The sequence below is a fragment of the Trichechus manatus genome, unplaced genomic scaffold, assembly GCF_000243295.1.
Source record: "Trichechus manatus latirostris isolate Lorelei unplaced genomic scaffold, TriManLat1.0 scaffold00207, whole genome shotgun sequence".
NCBI classification, from domain to species: domain Eukaryota; kingdom Metazoa; phylum Chordata; class Mammalia; order Sirenia; family Trichechidae; genus Trichechus; species Trichechus manatus.
In genome coordinates, this window is record NW_004444143.1 from 2,178,851 (window position 1) to 2,197,220 (window position 18,370).

At 57.4% G+C, this 18,370-nt stretch overlaps 1 protein-coding gene across 1 annotated transcript in view; it reads right to left on the reverse strand.

Annotated features, from left to right (window-relative positions):
- Positions 1-3,165: 3,165 nt before the first annotated feature.
- GRAMD1A (GRAM domain containing 1A) overlaps positions 3,166-18,370 on the reverse strand; it is a 17,113-nt gene continuing 1,908 nt past the window's right edge. The window contains exons 6-18 of the mRNA XM_023742304.1: positions 17,468-17,548; positions 15,524-15,636; positions 15,201-15,351; positions 14,448-14,646; positions 13,353-13,496; positions 10,445-10,563; positions 10,128-10,270; positions 8,161-8,264; positions 7,891-8,064; positions 7,710-7,797; positions 6,469-6,576; positions 6,266-6,386; positions 3,166-4,261 (exon numbers count right to left, since the gene is read on the reverse strand). Of these exons, the coding sequence (XP_023598072.1) occupies positions 4,169-4,261; positions 6,266-6,386; positions 6,469-6,576; positions 7,710-7,797; positions 7,891-8,064; positions 8,161-8,264; positions 10,128-10,270; positions 10,445-10,563; positions 13,353-13,496; positions 14,448-14,646; positions 15,201-15,351; positions 15,524-15,636; positions 17,468-17,548 (1,638 nt within the window). The 3' untranslated portion in view covers positions 3,166-4,168. The remainder of the gene's footprint in view (positions 4,262-6,265; positions 6,387-6,468; positions 6,577-7,709; positions 7,798-7,890; positions 8,065-8,160; positions 8,265-10,127; positions 10,271-10,444; positions 10,564-13,352; positions 13,497-14,447; positions 14,647-15,200; positions 15,352-15,523; positions 15,637-17,467; positions 17,549-18,370) is intronic.

Consider the following 18,370-nt stretch of genomic DNA (forward strand, 5'->3'; position numbering starts at 1 on the left):
GGCGGCGGCCCAGGGAGGGAGGGAGGAGGGAGGAGGGAGGAGAGGGGGCGGGATGAATCACCGCGGGGGGAGGGCGCGTCCGCCTAGCCTTTGCCGCAGCGGCCCGGGAGGCGCCCGCTGCACCGGCCTCCCTCCGTGGCGCGGCGACCGCGACTTCTGGGCATGGGGCGGATGGTCTGGGTGTCCCCGACCTCTCCAGACATCGGGGACGCCCAACTTCGGAGCTCGGGAAAGGTCACCCCCAGAGTCACAAGAGGGCTTCGAGGGCTGCTAGGTGGCCAGGTTTCCGATTTCTGATTATGGAGGTCATCCTCACAGGACGTAGGGGAGCTTGGCTGGGACCTCCAAGTGACCTCCCCGCAGATCCCTGGCGTCCGGGCCAAGAGGTAACTGTGCAGGGACCCAAGTGGGCATGGGGCTGGGGGCTAGGGCTTCCCGGGAACCCTCCGGACACCACCCATGCAGGAGGGGCACCCTGGAGTCCTAACCAGAAAGGCTGCTCTGGGGGAACCAGGTTTCAGGTGAGAGGCCCTGCTTGACCGCTCGTGACTCCAAACCGCTTTATGCCTCTGACGTCATCTTCTAACCCTCTCCCCAGCCCCACCCCGCCCCATATACCAAGTTATTCCCGCCTCAGGGCCCTTCCTCTTCCCTCTGCCTGGATGCTCCCCTACCCCATGCCCGAGAGGCTCACCCCCTCACCTCCTGCAGCTCTCCGCTCCAATGTCACCCACCTCTGTGAGGCCTTCCTCATGTCCATTCGGGGTAAACTGTCTCCCCCACCCCTTATTTAGCCTCCTTTACACTGGGATGGTTTCTCCACAGCAATTGTTACTACCTGACATTATATGCTTCCTTTACTAAAGTTTATCTGTTCGTTGTCTCCTTTGCCCTGGAATGTATGCTCCCTCAGCGTCAGGTCACTGTCTTGCACACGGCTGTGTCTCCAGCACCTTCGAACGGTGCCTGGAACATTGCAGGTGCTCAATAAATATTTGCCGGATTAATAAACAACAGCTAATGCTTTCCCTGGAGAAGGACCTCATGCTTGGTAGAGGGTCGGCGTAAAAGAGGAAGACCCTCCATGAGATGGACTGACGGTGATTTCGACAATGGGCTCAAGCAGCAATGATTGTGAGGATGGTGCAGGGCCAGGCAGTGTTTTCTTCTGTTATATAGGGTCGTTAGGAGTCGGAGGGAGCTCTGGTGGCACAGGGGTTGAGCGCTGCAGCTGCTAACCAAAAAGGCTGGCAGTTCCAATTCACCAGGCGCTCCGTGGAAAGCCTATGGGGCAGCTCTACTCTGTCCTATAGGGTCTCCAGGAGTCAGAATCGACTCATTGGCAACCAGTTTTTGGTTTATGAGTCGGAACCAACTTGAGGCGTACCTGACAACAACAGTGCTTATTAAGTTCCCGGCTGTGCAGTGCGCTCGGCTGCTAACCAAAAGGCGGGAGATTCAAGTCCACCCAGAGGCCCCTTTGAAGAAAGGCCTGGCGATCTACTTCCAAAAAATCAGCCATTGAAAACCTATGAAGCACAGGTCTACCATGAATTGGAATAGACTTGATGGCCACTGATTTTTGGGGTTTTTAATGCTAATTAAGCTCTTCTGATATGCTGAACCCAGTTCAGCAGCAAGCAGGCCCTTTGCAACAAGTCTTATTAGCTCCATTTCCCAGATGAAACGGAGTAGGGAAGGGTCACTCCCTTGCCCGGGGTCATGTAGCTGGCCTGAAGTGGAGCTGGCATCCTGCCCTGGTTCTGCCAAATGGAGGCGATGGGGGTGGGGCTCTGGGCTACTGGGACCAGGGTAGGAGGGGCGCAGAGTGGGACTCATGGCTGGGGGTCGCTGCTCAGTCCTTGTCTCCAGTTCTAAGAAAGGTGAAGTCACGGACGCCCCCTTGCTTAGCAGGGTTGGGCCAGGGGAACCAGTGTGTGGGGCAGGCTGGGGGCAGAGGGACAGGGAGCCAAGGATACCCGACACCTTTGTGGTTTGGACCTTTACACCAGCACTTCCTGGGCTGTGACATTCCTCTGCCAAAAATAACCCTCTTGCTCGAGCCCTCCGGTCTGCAGGGGATGGTAGGTGGCAGCACAGTGCGGACAAGCCCTGGGCGCTGGGCAGGGGCAGCTAAGCGCCCTACAAGCTGATGTTCAACGAGGGCCTACAATGAACTCATTTAATTCTTCTCCAAGGTGGGCACTACTATCATTATGCCCATTTTACAGATGAAGTAAACAGGCTCAGAGTGGGTAACTTGCCACCATCACACAGACGGTAAGACAGGCTGGCTCTGCCCTTCGCCACTCATGGTCCATCCTGCCTCTCTCCAGCCCCTCCTCCAGTCCCCTGCCCCAAGCTATCAGCTAGGGTGAGCCTCAGCTTGACTGTGACGTCTCTTTACCACTCACTCACTCTGCGACAAGCACAGGGTATGAGTGAGACAGACGTGGGCTCCACCCAGGCCAGAGACTTCGCCTCTAAGCCCCAGTCTTCTCATCTGTAAAATGGGTCCAGACAGCCCCAACCTGGATGGGTTGTTGTGGGGGCCTGCAGGGGTTAGACCTTGCATTTCAGTGCGGGGACACCAGGGGCCAGGCCTGGGTCCTCGCTTTCCTGCCGGGAGGCCTTGGGCACGTAACTCTTATTTTATTGGTCTCATCCATAACGTGGGATTAAAGACTGTCCCATCTGACCGACCGCTGTGAGAATTAAATGAACATCTGACCTTGGCCCTGAGCTCAGTACACACTTAGTACTCACTACACGAGTTACTGAATAAGGAAGATGGAGGAAGAATTGATGCCTTTGCGTTGTGGTGCTGGCGGAGAATATCGAATATCCCAGGGACTGCCAAAAGAACAAACAGGTCTGTCTTGGAAGAAGTCCAACCAGAATGCTCCTTAAAAGCGAGGATGGCGAGACTTCATCTCACATGTTTTGGACATGTCATCAGAAGGGACCAGTCCCTGGAGAAGGACATCATGCTTGGTAAAGTAGAGGGTCAGTGAAAAAGAGGAAGACCCTCCACGAGATGGACTGACACAGTGGCTGCAACAATGGGCTCAAGCGTAACAATGACTGTGGGGATGGCGCAGGACCGGGCAGGGTTTCGTTCTGCGGTACATGGGGTCGCTGTGGGTCAGAACCGACTCGACGGCACCTCACAACAACAACCCAAGTTATTACTTTTTTCCTCTCAATGTTTCTGCAGTAAGAGAAGCATTCACTGAATACTTACGCGGTGCTGAGCCCTGTTATACACAGACACGTTTATTAGTTCCCTGAGTCCTTATAACAGTGGTGCTCATGGTGTGGTCCCCTGACAAGCAGCATCTGGGAACCTGTTAGAAATGCAGACTCTCAGCCCTGCGCCAGACCCACTGAACCCCCAACTCTGAGGGTGAGGCCCCACATCTGTCTTGCAGCAAGCTCTCTGGGAGATTATGACGCAGCTAGAGAACCACTTGCTTAAAGCCACCCCTGGGAGGCAGGTGCTCTCATTACGCCCATTGTACAGAAGAGAAAACTGAAGCTGGGACAGGCTGGGCGGCCTGCTGCAGGTCCCACGGCTGCCAAGGAGCAGAGGCAGGATGTGAAGCCAGGCCGCCTGGCACCAAGTCTGGACCCAGAGCCCCCACAGTGGCCTCTGATGTTACCAAGCTTGTGCAGGATGCAGAGGAATTCCTGCCCACTTCAGTGACTGTGGGCCCAGAAAACAGACACAACCTCCGTCCCAACTGCAGCAGGGTCTCTGCGCAAAGGAGGTCCCCACCGCTCCCATGGCCCCACAGGCACAGCCGCCGCCGCTTCTCACCCTTTATTGGGGCTCTGTCCGGCCCAAATAAATATAATACATTAAACCCAAAGATCAGGGAATCGTGCACCCCAGGAGGCGCCCTCCACGGCACCAGCCAGACAAAATAAGTTAGTGGGGGGCCTGCCAGAGGACAGGCCAGTTCCCTGGCTGGGCGGGCGATGCAGCCGGGTGCGCACACTGGTCTAAAGTGCATCTCAGTTCGGTGAACCCCACATCCGCATGGCCCCCAGTCCAGCCACTGGGGGGGTGGGCGGAGGCTCCCGGCGCTCACACCGTGCCAGCAGTGGCTGCCGAGGCTCTGTGTCCATCTGTCCATTTGGGGGACAGCCGTGTGGCCAGGCTTCCTCAGGAAAAGCTATCATCGGGCCGTGGCTGAGAGTCGAAAGGAGGGTCTGAGACCGTGATGCCTTGATGCAGCTTTTCCAGCGAGAACTTCATCTGGCGGGAGAGGAGCGCAGGGCGGGGGTGAGCACTGGTAGGGAAGACGCCACCACCCCCACTTTGCAGCTGAGGAACTGGGGAAGCACAGAGACACCATGCCCCTTGCCAAGGTCACCCTGTGAGCAGGGGAGAGCCACACTGCACTCAGCTGAACTTCCCAACAGCCAGCAGACAGAAGGGGCTTAGTGTGTGCCCAGGACCTAGATGGCAGGATATAAAAATCCTGGCTCTGCCACCTACTGGGTAACCACGGGCAAGTCCTTTAACTGCCCTGGGCCTCAGTTGCCTTATCTGAAAAATGGGTCAGTAATAAGCCTGTTTCACAGGATTATTTGGGGGATTTGAGAGGTAAACATCCAGAACCTGGTGCATAGCCAGTGCTCAGTGCATGTCAGCTATGATTATCTGCTGTGCAACCCAGGGCAAGTCCCTGCGCTCCGCACACCCTGGTGTCCCTATCTGGAAAATGGGGATAACAAGAGCGTCCTCCTCATGGGGGCTGGGAGGCTCAGGTAAGTTAGTCACCGAGGGCACCTCCCACAGCCCAGCTCAGGGTACGTGCCCATCCGCACACACTGCTTTAATTCATTGGGGAGGTTGACTCTGCGCCCTTGGCAACTGGAGAGGGATGATGACCATTGGAATGTACCTCACGATAAGGAGGCCTTGCCCTCCTCTATGAGCAAGAGGGCCCTGGTCTCAATCCCCACCGCACCCTGTCCTATGCGGCACTTCCCACAGCCCGAGTGTGCTTCAGGACACCCTGAGGCCCCTGAATGCAGCCTATCCTCTGGTGCTCACAGGTTACAGAAGGCTCTGACCAGATGCCATTATCACCTCCCAGTCGGGCTGTGATCCCCACGGGAACCCAGCCAGTGCCAGCCATTCCCCTGCTTCCCACCTCCACACCTGACCCTAGGCATGTGCTAAAAAAATAAAATAAAATCAAACCTGTTGCCGTCCAGTCGATTCTGACTCATAGCGACCCTACAGGACAGAGCAGAACTGCCCCATAGGGTCTCCAAGGAGTGCCTGGTGGATTCCAACTGCCGACCTTTTGGTTAGCAGCCGAGCTCTTAACCACTGCACCCCCAGGGCTCCTAGGGCCCAACATTTGCCCCAGCCTGCCCCAGCTGCCATGTGGAGCCTACTGGGAGGTGAGGGCATCACTGCACGGTGATGTCATGTTTATTGAGCACCTACTGTGTGCCAGATACCAGGCTCCCACTAGTAACAGCAAACACATATAAAGCATTCACTACGTGCCAGGCACTATTCAAAATATTAACTGATCGACTTCTCACGACAGTCTGAGTAACATCAACTATTATCCCATCTGCAGGGGAGGAAGCCGAGGCCAGAACAGTCACTTGCACAAGGTCACACAGAATTAGAACCTGGCCGTCTGAGTAGGTGCTGGCCCTAGACTATAGGGGGCATTTGGGGCAACCCCCTTCTGGAAACAAGACCCCAACAAACTTTAGAAGACCCCTCCTCTATTCTCAGACCATGGGACTTCTTATCCTCTCACCCCAAAAGGGGAAAGACGGCGAGAACCAAGCTTAGCCCACCTCTGGCTGCTGTGATTGGTTCAGGAACGTGCACGTGATACTAGCAGGGCCAATGAGAGTGAACTCTTTCCATCAGATGTCAGTCAGGAGTGGCAGGTACCACCTCTGCCATCTTGGGGGAGAGCATGTCCAAACACACAGCCAAGAGATGGTGGAAGAGTCCAGTTTTTACTACTATTGAGTGGCTGGATCCAGCCATGCCTGAAGTCAGCCCTCCTGGATTTTTTTTTTTTCCAGTATGTGAACCTAGATTCTCTTTTCTCCATCCCTGGATTTGCCCAGCAACCCTGCGAGGGCTTCCCTGTTTCATGGATGAGGAAAATGAGGCCCAGAGAGGCAAGGCACGTGCCGCACCGCGGGGTGGGAGCCCCGATCCCGCCGTCCCGAGGCCCCAGAGCCCAGCCCGGCCCTGCTGAGCAGCCCCGCCCACCTCGTCCAGGAGCTCCACGGAAGCCCGCAGGATCCGCCTCCATTTGTGCACCTCCACGCTGTGGAACTGCTTCTGCAGGGCCAGGATCTCCGCCCATTCCGCGGCCGTCTGCGGGAACTTGCTGTGGGGGATGCAGGCCTGAGCGGGGCCTTGGCCTCCCGCAGTCTGCTCAAGCCTCTCAGACCCCCAGGCTCCCCACTTACCCCTTGGCCAGGGCCAGACTGTGCCAGGACTCGAAGGTGTGGGCTGTCCTCTCCAGGGACCAGAGGCGGTAAAAGAGGAGGACGTTGAGGGCCATGAGGATGATGAGGCTGGGGGCGGGGGGCAGAGGTCAGGAGCCCTGGGATACGGACACTACCGCAAGCTGGGCGCTGCTCTCTACACCACTCGCACGACTGTGCCTTGAAGGGGGACCACGATCACCCCCAATTCAGAGGAGATGAAGACTCAGAGGGGGTGTGCAACGTGCCCAGGATCACGCAAAGATCAGGGTTCCAACCCAAGCCCGTCCAGTGGCCGCACCCGTAACTGCCCGGCGCGGCTGCCCCCCTGGGAGAGCCAGGGGCACCGAGCGGGGCGGAGAGGCCGCAGCAGGAGGGGGGACACGGGGGGCGGGAGGAGCGCAGGACGCAGGAGCCTACCTCACACAGATCCTGAGGAGGCGGCGTGGGGGGAGACAAAGATGAGAGCCATCCAGTGCACCCTAACCCACTCCGCACCCACTCCTCGATCCCCCCAGCTCCGGGCCCAGCGCTCCGCACAGCCTCTCTCTGGGCTGGTATTAATGCGCAGCAGCCCCGGACGCACTGTGTGGCGGACCTAGCCCTCCCCTCCCGCGGTGAGCTCTGCTTGGAGCCGGGGATCTCTCATGCCGGCTCCTTCCGCGCGTCCAGGCCTCTCTGCCGAAGCAGCAGGCAGCCCTTCAGCTCAGGAGTCCTCTCCTTTCCCTCCCTGCCCCGCCTGTCAGGATCAGTCCGCCTGGGCTCCCCTGCCAGCCCCGATCGCTCTGGTCTGCTGTCAGGTCTCTCTTTCCCCAGGGTTGCTGTCACCTGTATCCTCAGCATCACCCCGCTTAGGCCCGGGCCCAGGAAACACGTGTAACGTATAAATGACCTTACTTCCTCTGCACGCCTCTCCCCGTCCACCGGGCTAATTCCTCATCCTCAGGGTCCCCACCCCTCCAGTGCCCTCCCTGTCCCCCACCCCTGCCGCCTGCTCTCCCAGCAGGACAGAGTGCCCAGGGATGAGGTGAGCACCTACACCGTGTGGGGGGCTCCTTGGGTGCGCCCCGAGGTCCTCGCATTCAATCCTGTCTGCAGGAGCAGCCCATGCCCCACCCCAACGGAGATGCGCGGAGAGGACACGCACTCGCCCAAGGTCACAGAGCCAGGATGCGAAGCCCGGCCTTTCTGACCCCACAGCCCGGCCCCCGCCTCTTACTCACACGACGCTGATGAAGACCAGGGCGTTGGGGACACCTGCCCCGGGGCCCTGGTCCATGGGCGGTTCCGAGAAGCGGGAGCTGAGGGAGCCTGTGGGACGTTAACTCGGGGTCAGCTAGACATCTCCCAGGCCACCCCACCGCGGGCTCCCCTGGCCCCTCTGCCTGCCCTGCCCGCGCGCACCTGAGGTGTGCATGCCAGGCCGGGTGCAGGGGTCGGGGTCTGGGTGCTGCGGCCCGTCACCGTGGCCCCTCCAGCTCAGGGGCCGCTTCCGTCTCCGCAAGCCCGACAGCAGTCCCCGCGCATCCTTCCCGCCTTCCTCCAGAGACAGCTTCTCGGCCTTGGCCAGCTCTCGCTCTGCAGAGACAAGGCAGGGCTCAGGATGTCCGCGCGCCCGGCCGGGCCACACCCCGCCCTGCCCGGGCTGCCCCCCGGCTGGCCTCTGCCTCTTACCCAGGTGGTGGAAGTAATCCTCGATGCCGCTCCATGAGTTCTTCTCGATGAGGGACTTCACCAGGCTCCACGGCTGCTTTCGGTAGCGGATCTCAGAGGACACCCTGGGGCAGAAGACAGGGTAAGGATGGGGGGTTAGGGTCTCCCCCCAGCCCTGGCTGCCCCACTCCTCAGGCGGGTTCTTTCTTTCCTGCATTTAGTGCGGACCCCTTGTCACTCACAGATGAAACAGACGCCTCAATCCCCTGCCATGATTTCTGTGACCCCCACTAAGCACCCCACTCACCCCCAGTGCTAGCCAGTTCAGCCCTCGGCCCCTTCTGTCTGTACCCACTACCTCAGCAAGTCTCCCAGTTTTAGGCACTTCCTTAGCGCTATCTGCTTCTGCATGGAGGGTCAGGGCCAGGTCAGGGTGAAGACATTCATTAGCTCCTAACGGGGCAGCTGCCGCTGTGCCCCGTCCACGGCTGGGGGTCTGGGAGACATCTCAGCTCAACACACTCTAAACCGAACTCCTGATCCTCCCCCAAACTTGCTTCTCCCCACCTTCCCCCGCTGTCAGTGACAGCTCCATCCTTCCTGCTGCTCAGGCCAGACCCCTCAGGGTCTTAATGACCGTCTCTTCTCACGCCCACATCCAGCCTGTCAGCAAACCCTGCCTGTGGATCCAGCTGGAATCTAAGCGTCCCCCTCCACTGCCCACCCCCTGCTCCAGCCTGTCCCTCTGGGGCCATCACAGCAGCCTCCTCTCTGGTCTCCCTGCCCATCCTGTCCCTCACAGCCTGTTCCCCACACACAGCCAGAGGGAGCCTGAAATACCTGAGTCAGATCAGGGTCCCCCTGGCTGAGCCCTTGTGGGGTTGAGGCATATCCCAATCGGGTTCTGTCCCGAAGGACTCTGGGATTGAGCAAGAATGACTGACTGGACAGTAACCCCGTCCCACAGTCAGAAGGGGACATTAACCAGACTCTCTTCTCTCTCTCCCTCCCCCCAGAGCCCACATTTAAGGGGGGAATCAGTGCTGTCCTCTGTATGTAAGATTCTCATCAAAAGCTGTTAGTCCGAGCAACTGGCTCTTCCTGCCCCTGTTCGGAATCTGAAAGGTCAGCAGTTCAAATCCACCAGCCGCTCCTTGGGAACCCTATGGGGCAGTTCTACTCTGTCCTGTAGGATCGCTATGAGCTGGAATTGACTCGATGGCAACAGCTGGCTCAGCGGGACACTATCAGCCTGGCAGCACCTCCCTCCAGGAAAACCTAAGTCCTCACCAGGGCCCATGATGCCCTGCAGGATGGGGCCCTGCCGCCTCCCTAACCTCACCTATACTTGCCCTCGCTTGCTCTGTTCCTGCCATGTTTCCTGTCCACGCTCCTGCCCCAGGGCCTTTGCACTGCACTGGCTATTCCATGTGAATTTCTCCCCTACTGCCTCCACGTTCTTGGTGAGACACCCCCTTCTCAGAGGACCCTCCCCAACACGTCACTCAGAACAGAGCCCACCTGTGACCCACCCCCCACACCACTTAGCCCTCTGTGCTTCTCTCCACGGCCCTTATCACCAGCAGGCATTACGCAGCTCAACACAAGTCCTTTGTTATCCCGTTCTGCACTAGAACTTGAATGTCCTAAAAAAGGTGTTTTTTTCTGGTGTTGCTGTCTGTCTCTCCGGCACCTGGGATGGTGCTGAGCACACAGGGAAACTGCTCACTTACTTCATCACGGTCTCTGGCCGCTCAGACCCCCTCTGCAGACAGGATTCTCTTTTACGGGAATCCCCAGGCCACCCTCTGCCCGCCCTCTCTGATTCAGAGTTCAGGGGTCTCAGGGAACTTCCTTCACCCCTGAGCCAGCACTTCTGCTCCTCTGCCAGGGTGAGAAGCAACATTCCGCTGCTGACTTGGGGCGAGACGTGAGCCGGGGGGCCCTGGGGCCAGCAGGTGGCAGGTGGGGGGTGGGCTGCTGCTCACCGGAGACGGGCCTTGTCCCGGGCGAGGCCCAGGATGCAGTAGCGGTGGGCAGTGTAGAAGTAGTCCTGGTAAGGGATGCCTTGTGTCAGCACCTCCGAGTCCACCACACACCCACCCGCCTGTGGGCCACGCCGGAACAGCGTCTGCAGGGAGAGCGGGGAGGGAGGTCAGGGCCCGCCCCACCCGGCCACCCCACCACCCCGCCCGGCCACCCCACCACCATGCCCGGCCACCCCATCGCCCCACCCTGTCAGCCCCCCACCCGGCCCACCTGGCCACCCCACCGCCCTGCCCCATCAGCCCCCAGCCCGGCCCACCTGTGTCTCTACCACAGACGCGCTCTTGGGGCCCAGCGGGTTGCTGATGGGAATGGTATATGTCAGCACTCGGCGCTGATGGCTCTTGCTGTCCCCGCTCCACGGACTCAAGGTCAAGTCTGGGGGAAGGAGGGACAGAATGAGGAGATCACTCTTCAGTTCTCTGGCCACAGGCTGTAGGAGACTTGGTCTTTTTGGAGGGTCCAGTTCTCTGAGGATTTCCCCTAAACCTGCTCCTCCTCCTCCTCCTTGTCCCTACCTTGGTGTCTGCCCCCTTCCGTCGGGCCACCTAAGACTAGAAGTTGGTGACGTTCAGAGCTGGGTCCTATCTCCTCCTCACACTTCTCATCCCTGCAGGGGCCGTCTCATCCAGTCCTGCAGCCTCAGTTTCCCCTCTCTGTCCCAGCCCTGGCTTCTCCCCTATCTTAGTCATCTAGCTGCTCTAACAGAAATCCCACAAGTGGATGGCTTTAACAAAGAGAAATTTATTTCTTCACAGTAAAGTAGGCTAAAAGTCCAAATTCAGGGCGTCAGCTCCAGGGGAAGGCTTTCTCTCTCTGTCGGCCTTCTCATCAATCTTCCCCCGGTCTAGGAGCTTCTTCGCGCAGGGACCCCAGGTCCAAAGGACATGCTCTGTTCCTGGTACTGCTTTCTTGGTGGTATGCAGTCCCCCTGTCTCTCTGCTCACTTCTCTCTTATATCTCAAGAGATTGCCTCAGGACACAATCCAATCTTGTAGACTGAGTCCTGCCTTACTAACACAACTGCTGCCCATCCTCCCTCGTTAACATCATAGAGGGGGGATTTATAACATACAAGAAAATGACACAATACTGGGAATCATGGCCCAGCCAAATTGATACACACATTTTTGGGGGGACATAATTCAATCCATGACATCCCCTAAGCCTTAGACCTGACCTCCTGCACTCCTAAACACTTCTCTACTGATGTGCCCTAGGTCTCTCACACCTATGGGGCCCCACGGGCCTCAGCATCTCCCCAAACCTGCCTCTCCTCTTGGACCTCATCTCAAAGCCAGCCCCACCGTCCCTGAGTCTCCCGCCAGAGCCTTGGGCCTCGCCTCCTGGTTCAGCTCATCCTTGCCTGCCTGGGTCCTCTCCCCAGCCCACCCCTAGGCTCCTGGCCTCCATCTCCCCTCTGCTCCAGGGGTGTCTTCCTAAGGCCCAACCTGACCCCTGTCCCCTTCCTGCCTATAACATTCCATAGATCCCCAGTGCTCCCAAGACAAAGCCCAAGCTCCCCAGGCTGATGTGCCAGCCCCGCCAGGATGAAAGCATAGTTCTGAGGGAGGTGTATCCCCCTAAGACAAGGCGCAGTCTCCCTGGTTCTGCAGGGGATTCTCCATGGCTTGTTGTCACCTCCCCATTGCCACAGAGTCGATTCCAACTCACACCGACCCCATAGGACACAGTAGAACTGCCCCATAGGATTTCCAAGGAGCAGCTGGTGGATTCGAACTGCTGACCTTTTGGTGAGCAGCTGAGCTCTTAACCAGTGCGCCACCAGGGCTCCTCATTATCACCAATTTAAGAAAAAGACTCACAAAAAAACTACCACTTAACTAGCCTCTCTCCTACTTGAATCTCTTCTGCAGCCTCCCGAGCTCCTCAGCTGGTCCCACAGTCACACCTCCAGCCTCGCTCAGCGTCTGTGCCTGGCCTCAGGGCCTCTGCAGCCACCATGCCTGGCCCCTGGATTACACTTCTCCACCCCTCCCCTTCACCGGGCTAAGCTCGGTTCCTCCTGCAGGTCTTCGTTTTGACCTCACATCCTCCCAGCAGCCTTCCCCTGAAGCTCCTCAGCTCACAGATAGCCCCGGTGACACTTCTTTAACTCACATCACACCTGTGATGGACTGCACTGATGTGGGCCATTATATATTTCCTGTCATTCTTATTTGATTCTGAGCGCTGAGGATAGGAACTCCTGCGTCCTGGTCTCTCCTGGTCCGCCAAGCCCTGCACGGGCCTCACAGTTGTTGGTAGGTGCTGTCCCGTCAGTTCCAACTCACAGTGACCCTACGAACAACCAAACGAAACCCTGCCCGGTCCTGCGCCATCCTCACAATCATTGCTGTGCTTGAGCCCACTGTTGCAGCCACTGCGTCAATCCATCTCGTTGAGGGTCTTCCTCATTTTCGCTGACCCTCTACTTTACCAAGCATGATGTCCTTCTCCAGGGACTGACCCCTCCTGATAACATGTCCAAAGTACATGAGATGTAGTCGCCATCCTCGCTTCTAAGGAGCGTTCTGGCTGTATTTCTTTCAAGACAGATGTGTTTGTTCTTCTGGCAGTCCACAGTATTTTCAATATTCTTCTCCAACACCGCAATTCAAAGGCGTCAGTTCTTCTGTAGTCTTCCTTATTCACTGTCCAGCTTTCGCATGCACATGCCTCACAGGGTTAGCGCTAAATGCATGACTGCTCATGCACGCTTATTAAGCACTTACTATATGCTCCCACAGCCCGGGTGGTGCAGTGGCTGAGCACGCTGCTCACCAAAAGGTCAGCAGTTTGAATCCACCAGCTGCTCCTTGGAAACCCTATGGGGGCAGTTCGACTCTGTCCTGTAGGGTCGCTATGAGTCAGAATTGACTCGACGGCAACAGGTTTGGTATATGTTACTGTTCTAGGCACTTCCCTGGCGTTAACTCATTGAGTTCTCCTGAGAACCTGATGAGGCAGCTACTGTCATCATACCCCCATTCTACAAGAGGGGAAACTGAGGCACAGAGTGGTTCAGAACCCTGGCCAAGCTCACTCAGCTGGTAAGCGGCAGAGCCACCTCTGTCACAGACCATGCTTTCAGCTCCCTGCCCCGTCCCCCCCAACACATATCCTCACAAAAACCGCCCACTGTGGGGGGGGCGCTGTCCCCTCACCTGTGAACTTGCATTGCTGCAGGAAGCCTTGCAAGAAGGCCGAGTCGGAGAAGAGCATCTGCTGGAGCCGCTCGGCCCCCACGTGGAAGACGGAGTTGATAAGCAGACGGCCGGAGAGGTCAGGAAGCAGGGCGGTCAGGTCAGCTGGGAGACAGAGAGGGGCGGATGACGCTGGCCTCCAGTCCCCGCCTCGTCACAGCAGCTCCCTAGTTTTCCCGGGGGGCTGCTCCTCCTCATTCCCAGGCTCTGTGTGGACCAGCAGACCCATCTTCCTGAACCAGAGTGGACAGTGACACAGGCCACACATCCACCTCCTCTGCCACAGGGATTAGCTTAGGTGGGCATGTGCCCCAGGCCCAGCCAATCAGAGCCACCACGATAGGCCCAGCCAATCAGAGCCACCACTGATAGGCCCAGCCAATTGTAATCACAGTGATTATAGGGGTAGACGTGTGCCCAGACCAGGCCAGCCAGCCACAGTGATTGGTTTGGGGGCAGGAGGGGGGATGGGCTCTGCTCCAAGTTGGACCAATCAGAGCCAACCTTACGGCTTTGGGTGCAGCCACTGGGACAAACATGCTTTCTCTCTGCTGGGCTCATCTGAGGCACAGCTGAGATACCTCGGCCCCACAGGAGAAGCACCTACCTGAGACGGAAGCCAACACAGAGGTAATGAAAATAACAACAATAGAGATAACAATAGCCAGCACTTAGTAACGGGCCCAAGCACTTTCCATGTATTAGCTCACTTAACTCCCAACAACCCTATGAGGTGGGTACTATTATTATTAAGCCCATTTTTCAGATGAGAAAAACGAGTCTCAGGGAGGTTAAATAATTTGCCCAAGGTCACACCTAGGAAGTGGTACGGCCAGGATTTCAACCCTGGTGGTCGGGCTCCAGAGTCTGTGTTCTCATCTACCCTGCTACGCTGTCTTCAAAGCAGAATCCAGAGACGTAGGTTTCCAACAACACTGTGTGAATACCTGGATCAAGCCACACCTGATGGCCCCCAATGCTTTAGTCCCATGCACCAATCAGCCCCTCCTGTTACGCGTAACTGCAGTGAGTGAGTCCGGGGGCCATCTGCCTCACCTTCCTCCCCTGTGGAAGAGGAGGAGTTACTTGTGTCCGTCAACAGCTCCTCGCTGGGCAGCAGGTCCAACGGGCCCAGGGAGGTGGGGCCATCTGGCTGGGTGGGCTCTGTGCTTGAGGGTTCAGCTGCTGGTGTCACTGTCTGGCTGGAGTTGATGTCTGGCTGGCTGGCTCTCTGCTCCTCTTTTTCCTCCTCTGCCTGCAGAGAAAGGCCAGCCTTGCCTCACCTCCACTCAGCTGAGAGCCCTCCATGGGTCCACGCTAACCATACGGGAGAGCATCTAGACCTCAGGCAGGAAAACCAAGGCTTGGGGTGGGGGCGGGAGATAGGGTGTGTGCATCGAGGGCTCACGGCCGAGCTGGGAGGGGCTCTGGGGCCACGTCTACCGGGCCCCTCTCAGCACCCACCAGGCCTGTCTTAGATGCCTGGCCATATACTTTCTTTCCTGTCCTGCCCATCTGTCCCATAACCCATCTGTCTGTCTCCTGCCAATTCCAGCTGTCCATCTCTTGTACCCTTCCATCTCTCACCCTGTCTCTTTGCCCCCCATTTGCCTGTCTCTCTTTTTCCCCGTCTGTCCCTATTCGTCACCCATCCCTCCATCTGCTCCCTCCTTCATCCCTCCAACCATCTTCCCTGTCCTCTGTCCCTCCCCTCCCCTGCCCCCCCAGTCTGTCAGTCTGTCCCTCTCTCCTACCGCACCCTTAGCTTCCGCTGTCTCTCCCTCCTCTCTCCTCTGCCCTCCCACTCACCCCATGGTCCGCATCACTGCTGGCCCGGGAAAGGTTGGGGGTGATGTGGCCGCGGCGAGAACCCACTGGGCTCGGCTCCTGGCTGTGGTCGGCCGCCCCCGAGGGGGTGATGTCGCTCAGGGCGATCACTTCTCCCACTTCCTTGGGGCTCCTGTGGGGAAAGGGAGAAAGTGGGATTGCCACTCAAGTGGCCTTGAGACCCCACACACCCTCCTGGATCTCCCAGACCTTAGACAACCACCTCAGTCCACCCTAGACCCCAAGAGCTCACCCACAGCCCATCCTGCTGTCCCACCGCAGGAACCACCCCCAAGCTGACTCACCCCAGACCGTTCAGCTGCGAAGGGCAGACGTAGTCCTCATCCTCGCTCGTGAGGCCCAGCTCGGAGCCGTAGCACTCATGCACCAGGTGCCAGAGCTCGCGGGGACTCAGTGTCTAGGCACGGGGACGGCAGGTTAGCCTCCACCTCCCCGGGGCCAGAGAGCCCGGCCCACCCCTACCCCACCAGCCCTCAGCCTCAGCAGTTCCTCTGGTTTCCACAAGGGGGCAGCCAGTATCCTCGGTACTAGACCTCACCGACACGCTCCTCTCTATCCACAGGCGGCCCAGCTACATCTCCTCCGTGCTCCAGGCCCTGCGCTCATCACTGTATGCGCTCATTTTTACAGAGGAGAACATGGAGGCCCAGAGAGGGGGAGTCACAAGACCAGAGGCAACTCTGGGATTCAAACTCCGCCAGACTCCAGAGCCGAAGCGCCTCTCTAGGCTGTCTTGTCCCCTGTCATTTTTCAGGTGTCTTCAGGAGACCTGGGAGTTCACCTACCCAAGCCATGGTGTTTTCAGCTGCCTCATATGCATGCGAAAGCTAGACAGTGAATCAGGAAAACCCAAGAAGAATTGATGCCTTTGAATTGTGATGTCGGCAAAGAATACTACTATCCTATGGACTGCCAGAAGAACAAACACATCTGTCCTGGAAGAAGTACAGCCAGAGTGCTCCTTACAAGCAAGGATGGCGAGACTCCGTCTCACATACTTCGGGCATGTTATCAGGAGGGACCAGCCCCTGCAGAAGGACATCATGCTTGGTAAAGCAGAGGGTCAGCGAAAAAGAAGACGACCCTCAATGAGAGGGACTGACACCATGGCTGCAACAATGGGCTCAAGCGTAACGACCACTGTGAGGATGGAGCAGGACCGGGCAGGGTTTCGCTCTGTTGTACGTAGGGTCGCTATGAGTTGGAACTGACTCGACGGCACCTGACAACATTGGCCTTTTTCATTCTTCGTCTCTCAGGGCATGCAGGGGAGACTTCCAGAGGCTACGCGACTGTAATGCTGTCATCAGTTGGGACGGCTAATGTAATGTGTGCTTGTGTTTCCATTTCTAATTCAGCAAATATCAATAGGTAGAACCCACTTAAACAAAAGCGCTTTGGAGTCCACAATAATTTTACAGAGTGTCAAGGGCTCCCGAAACTATAAAGCTTGAAAATCACTGGTATATTCTGTGCTGGATACTATACTTTAACTTTATATTTAATTTGACTTATGTATATAATTGCATCCCAGTTGTACACGTCGATATTTTTGCCATTAAACGTACGTACAGCCACATTAACTGAGATAAAGATAAATCCGTGACATGTGGTCATTTAAAATTAATTAAAATAAAATCCTCAATACACTAGCCACATCTCAAGTGCTTAGTCGGCACAGGTGACTAGTGGCTACCATGTTGGACAGCACAGAGAGAGAATATTTCCATCCTAGCCAAATACTCTATTAGACAGTGTTGATTAAAAAAAAAACCCATTGCCTTTGAGTCAATTCCGACTCCTAGCAACCCTACAGGACGGAGTAGGACTGCCCCACTGGGTTTCCAAGGAGCACCTGGTGGATTCAAACTGCCGACCTTTTGGTGAGCAGCCGAGCTCGTAACTGCTGCACCCTACAGACTATAAATAACTACATGTTAGCTCAGGTTGGCTTCTGCTGCCAAACATTAAAAAGCCCCCTCATTTGCAGAGCAGTTTTGACTTGTGGGTGGCGAATAAGGAGCAGCAGACTTACAGTTCTCATGGGCAGGATCCGCGCTGGAGCCCTTGGCTGCCCCCATGGTGGGGCCTACAGAGTAGTGGCAGGTGCTTTGGGTCTGGGGCCCGTGGAGAAGAGCTTTCTCCAGCCCATTAAGTCTCGGCACCCCTGGTTCCATGGCCCACCCTACTCCTCATCCCCACCTCGCCCTGGCCTCCCCCAAGCCCACCTTTTCAAGTAGCGCATTCTGCCAGAGGCGGAAGATGAGGAGGAAGCAGCGGTCACGGGCCCCAAAGGAGGTGAAGAAATGCTGCAGGAGAGAGGGGTGTGAGCGAGGTGGAGGGAAAGAGAAAGGACAGAGGACAGTGGAAGCCCATCCTCATCCACACTGCCCGCTGTGTCCCCATCTCTATACCGATGTATCCATTCATTCATTCCACAAAATGTCTGTCCTGGGCCCGGCCCTGTGCCAAGTGGTGCTGGGGTCACCACAGTGATGAGACAGCCCTCGGCCCCGAACTCAAGGAATTACAGTCCAGGCAGGGAGGGAGACACATGTCCAGGCAGGCACTGCCCACAGTGGGGATGGCGGCCGCCCAGAGCACTTTCCCACCCTCCTTTGCGGCTAGGGGCAGTCAACTGACCCACTTTGGGCCAATGAAACACACGGGGAAGTCAGCTGCGAAGTCTTTCCCCCTGCTTAACTCCTTGTTCCTGTATGGACCTCTGGTGCGAGGCAGCCATCTTGTGACCATGAGGCAGCAATCATGAGGACAGAATGGAGAGTCAGGGAGGGCTTCCAAGGGGAGGGGGCATCTGAATTGAAGGATACATGGAAGGGAAGGGCTTCTCTATTACTACAAACCCTGAGAAGTTGAGCGAGGGGACAGACTGCAGGGACAGAGATAGGAGGCTTCTGTAGAGATCCAGGTCAGAAACAATAGGAGCTTGGGTGAGGGCAGGGATGGGGTGGAGCCTGGGTGAGGGTGGGGACGGGGGGGAGCCTGGCTAAGGGCAGGGACAGGAGAGCCTAGGTCAGGGCAGGGACGGGGGGAGCCTGGGTCAGGGCAGGGACGGGGGAGCCTGGGTCAGGGCAGGGACCGGGGGAGCCTGGGTCAGGGCAGGGACGGGG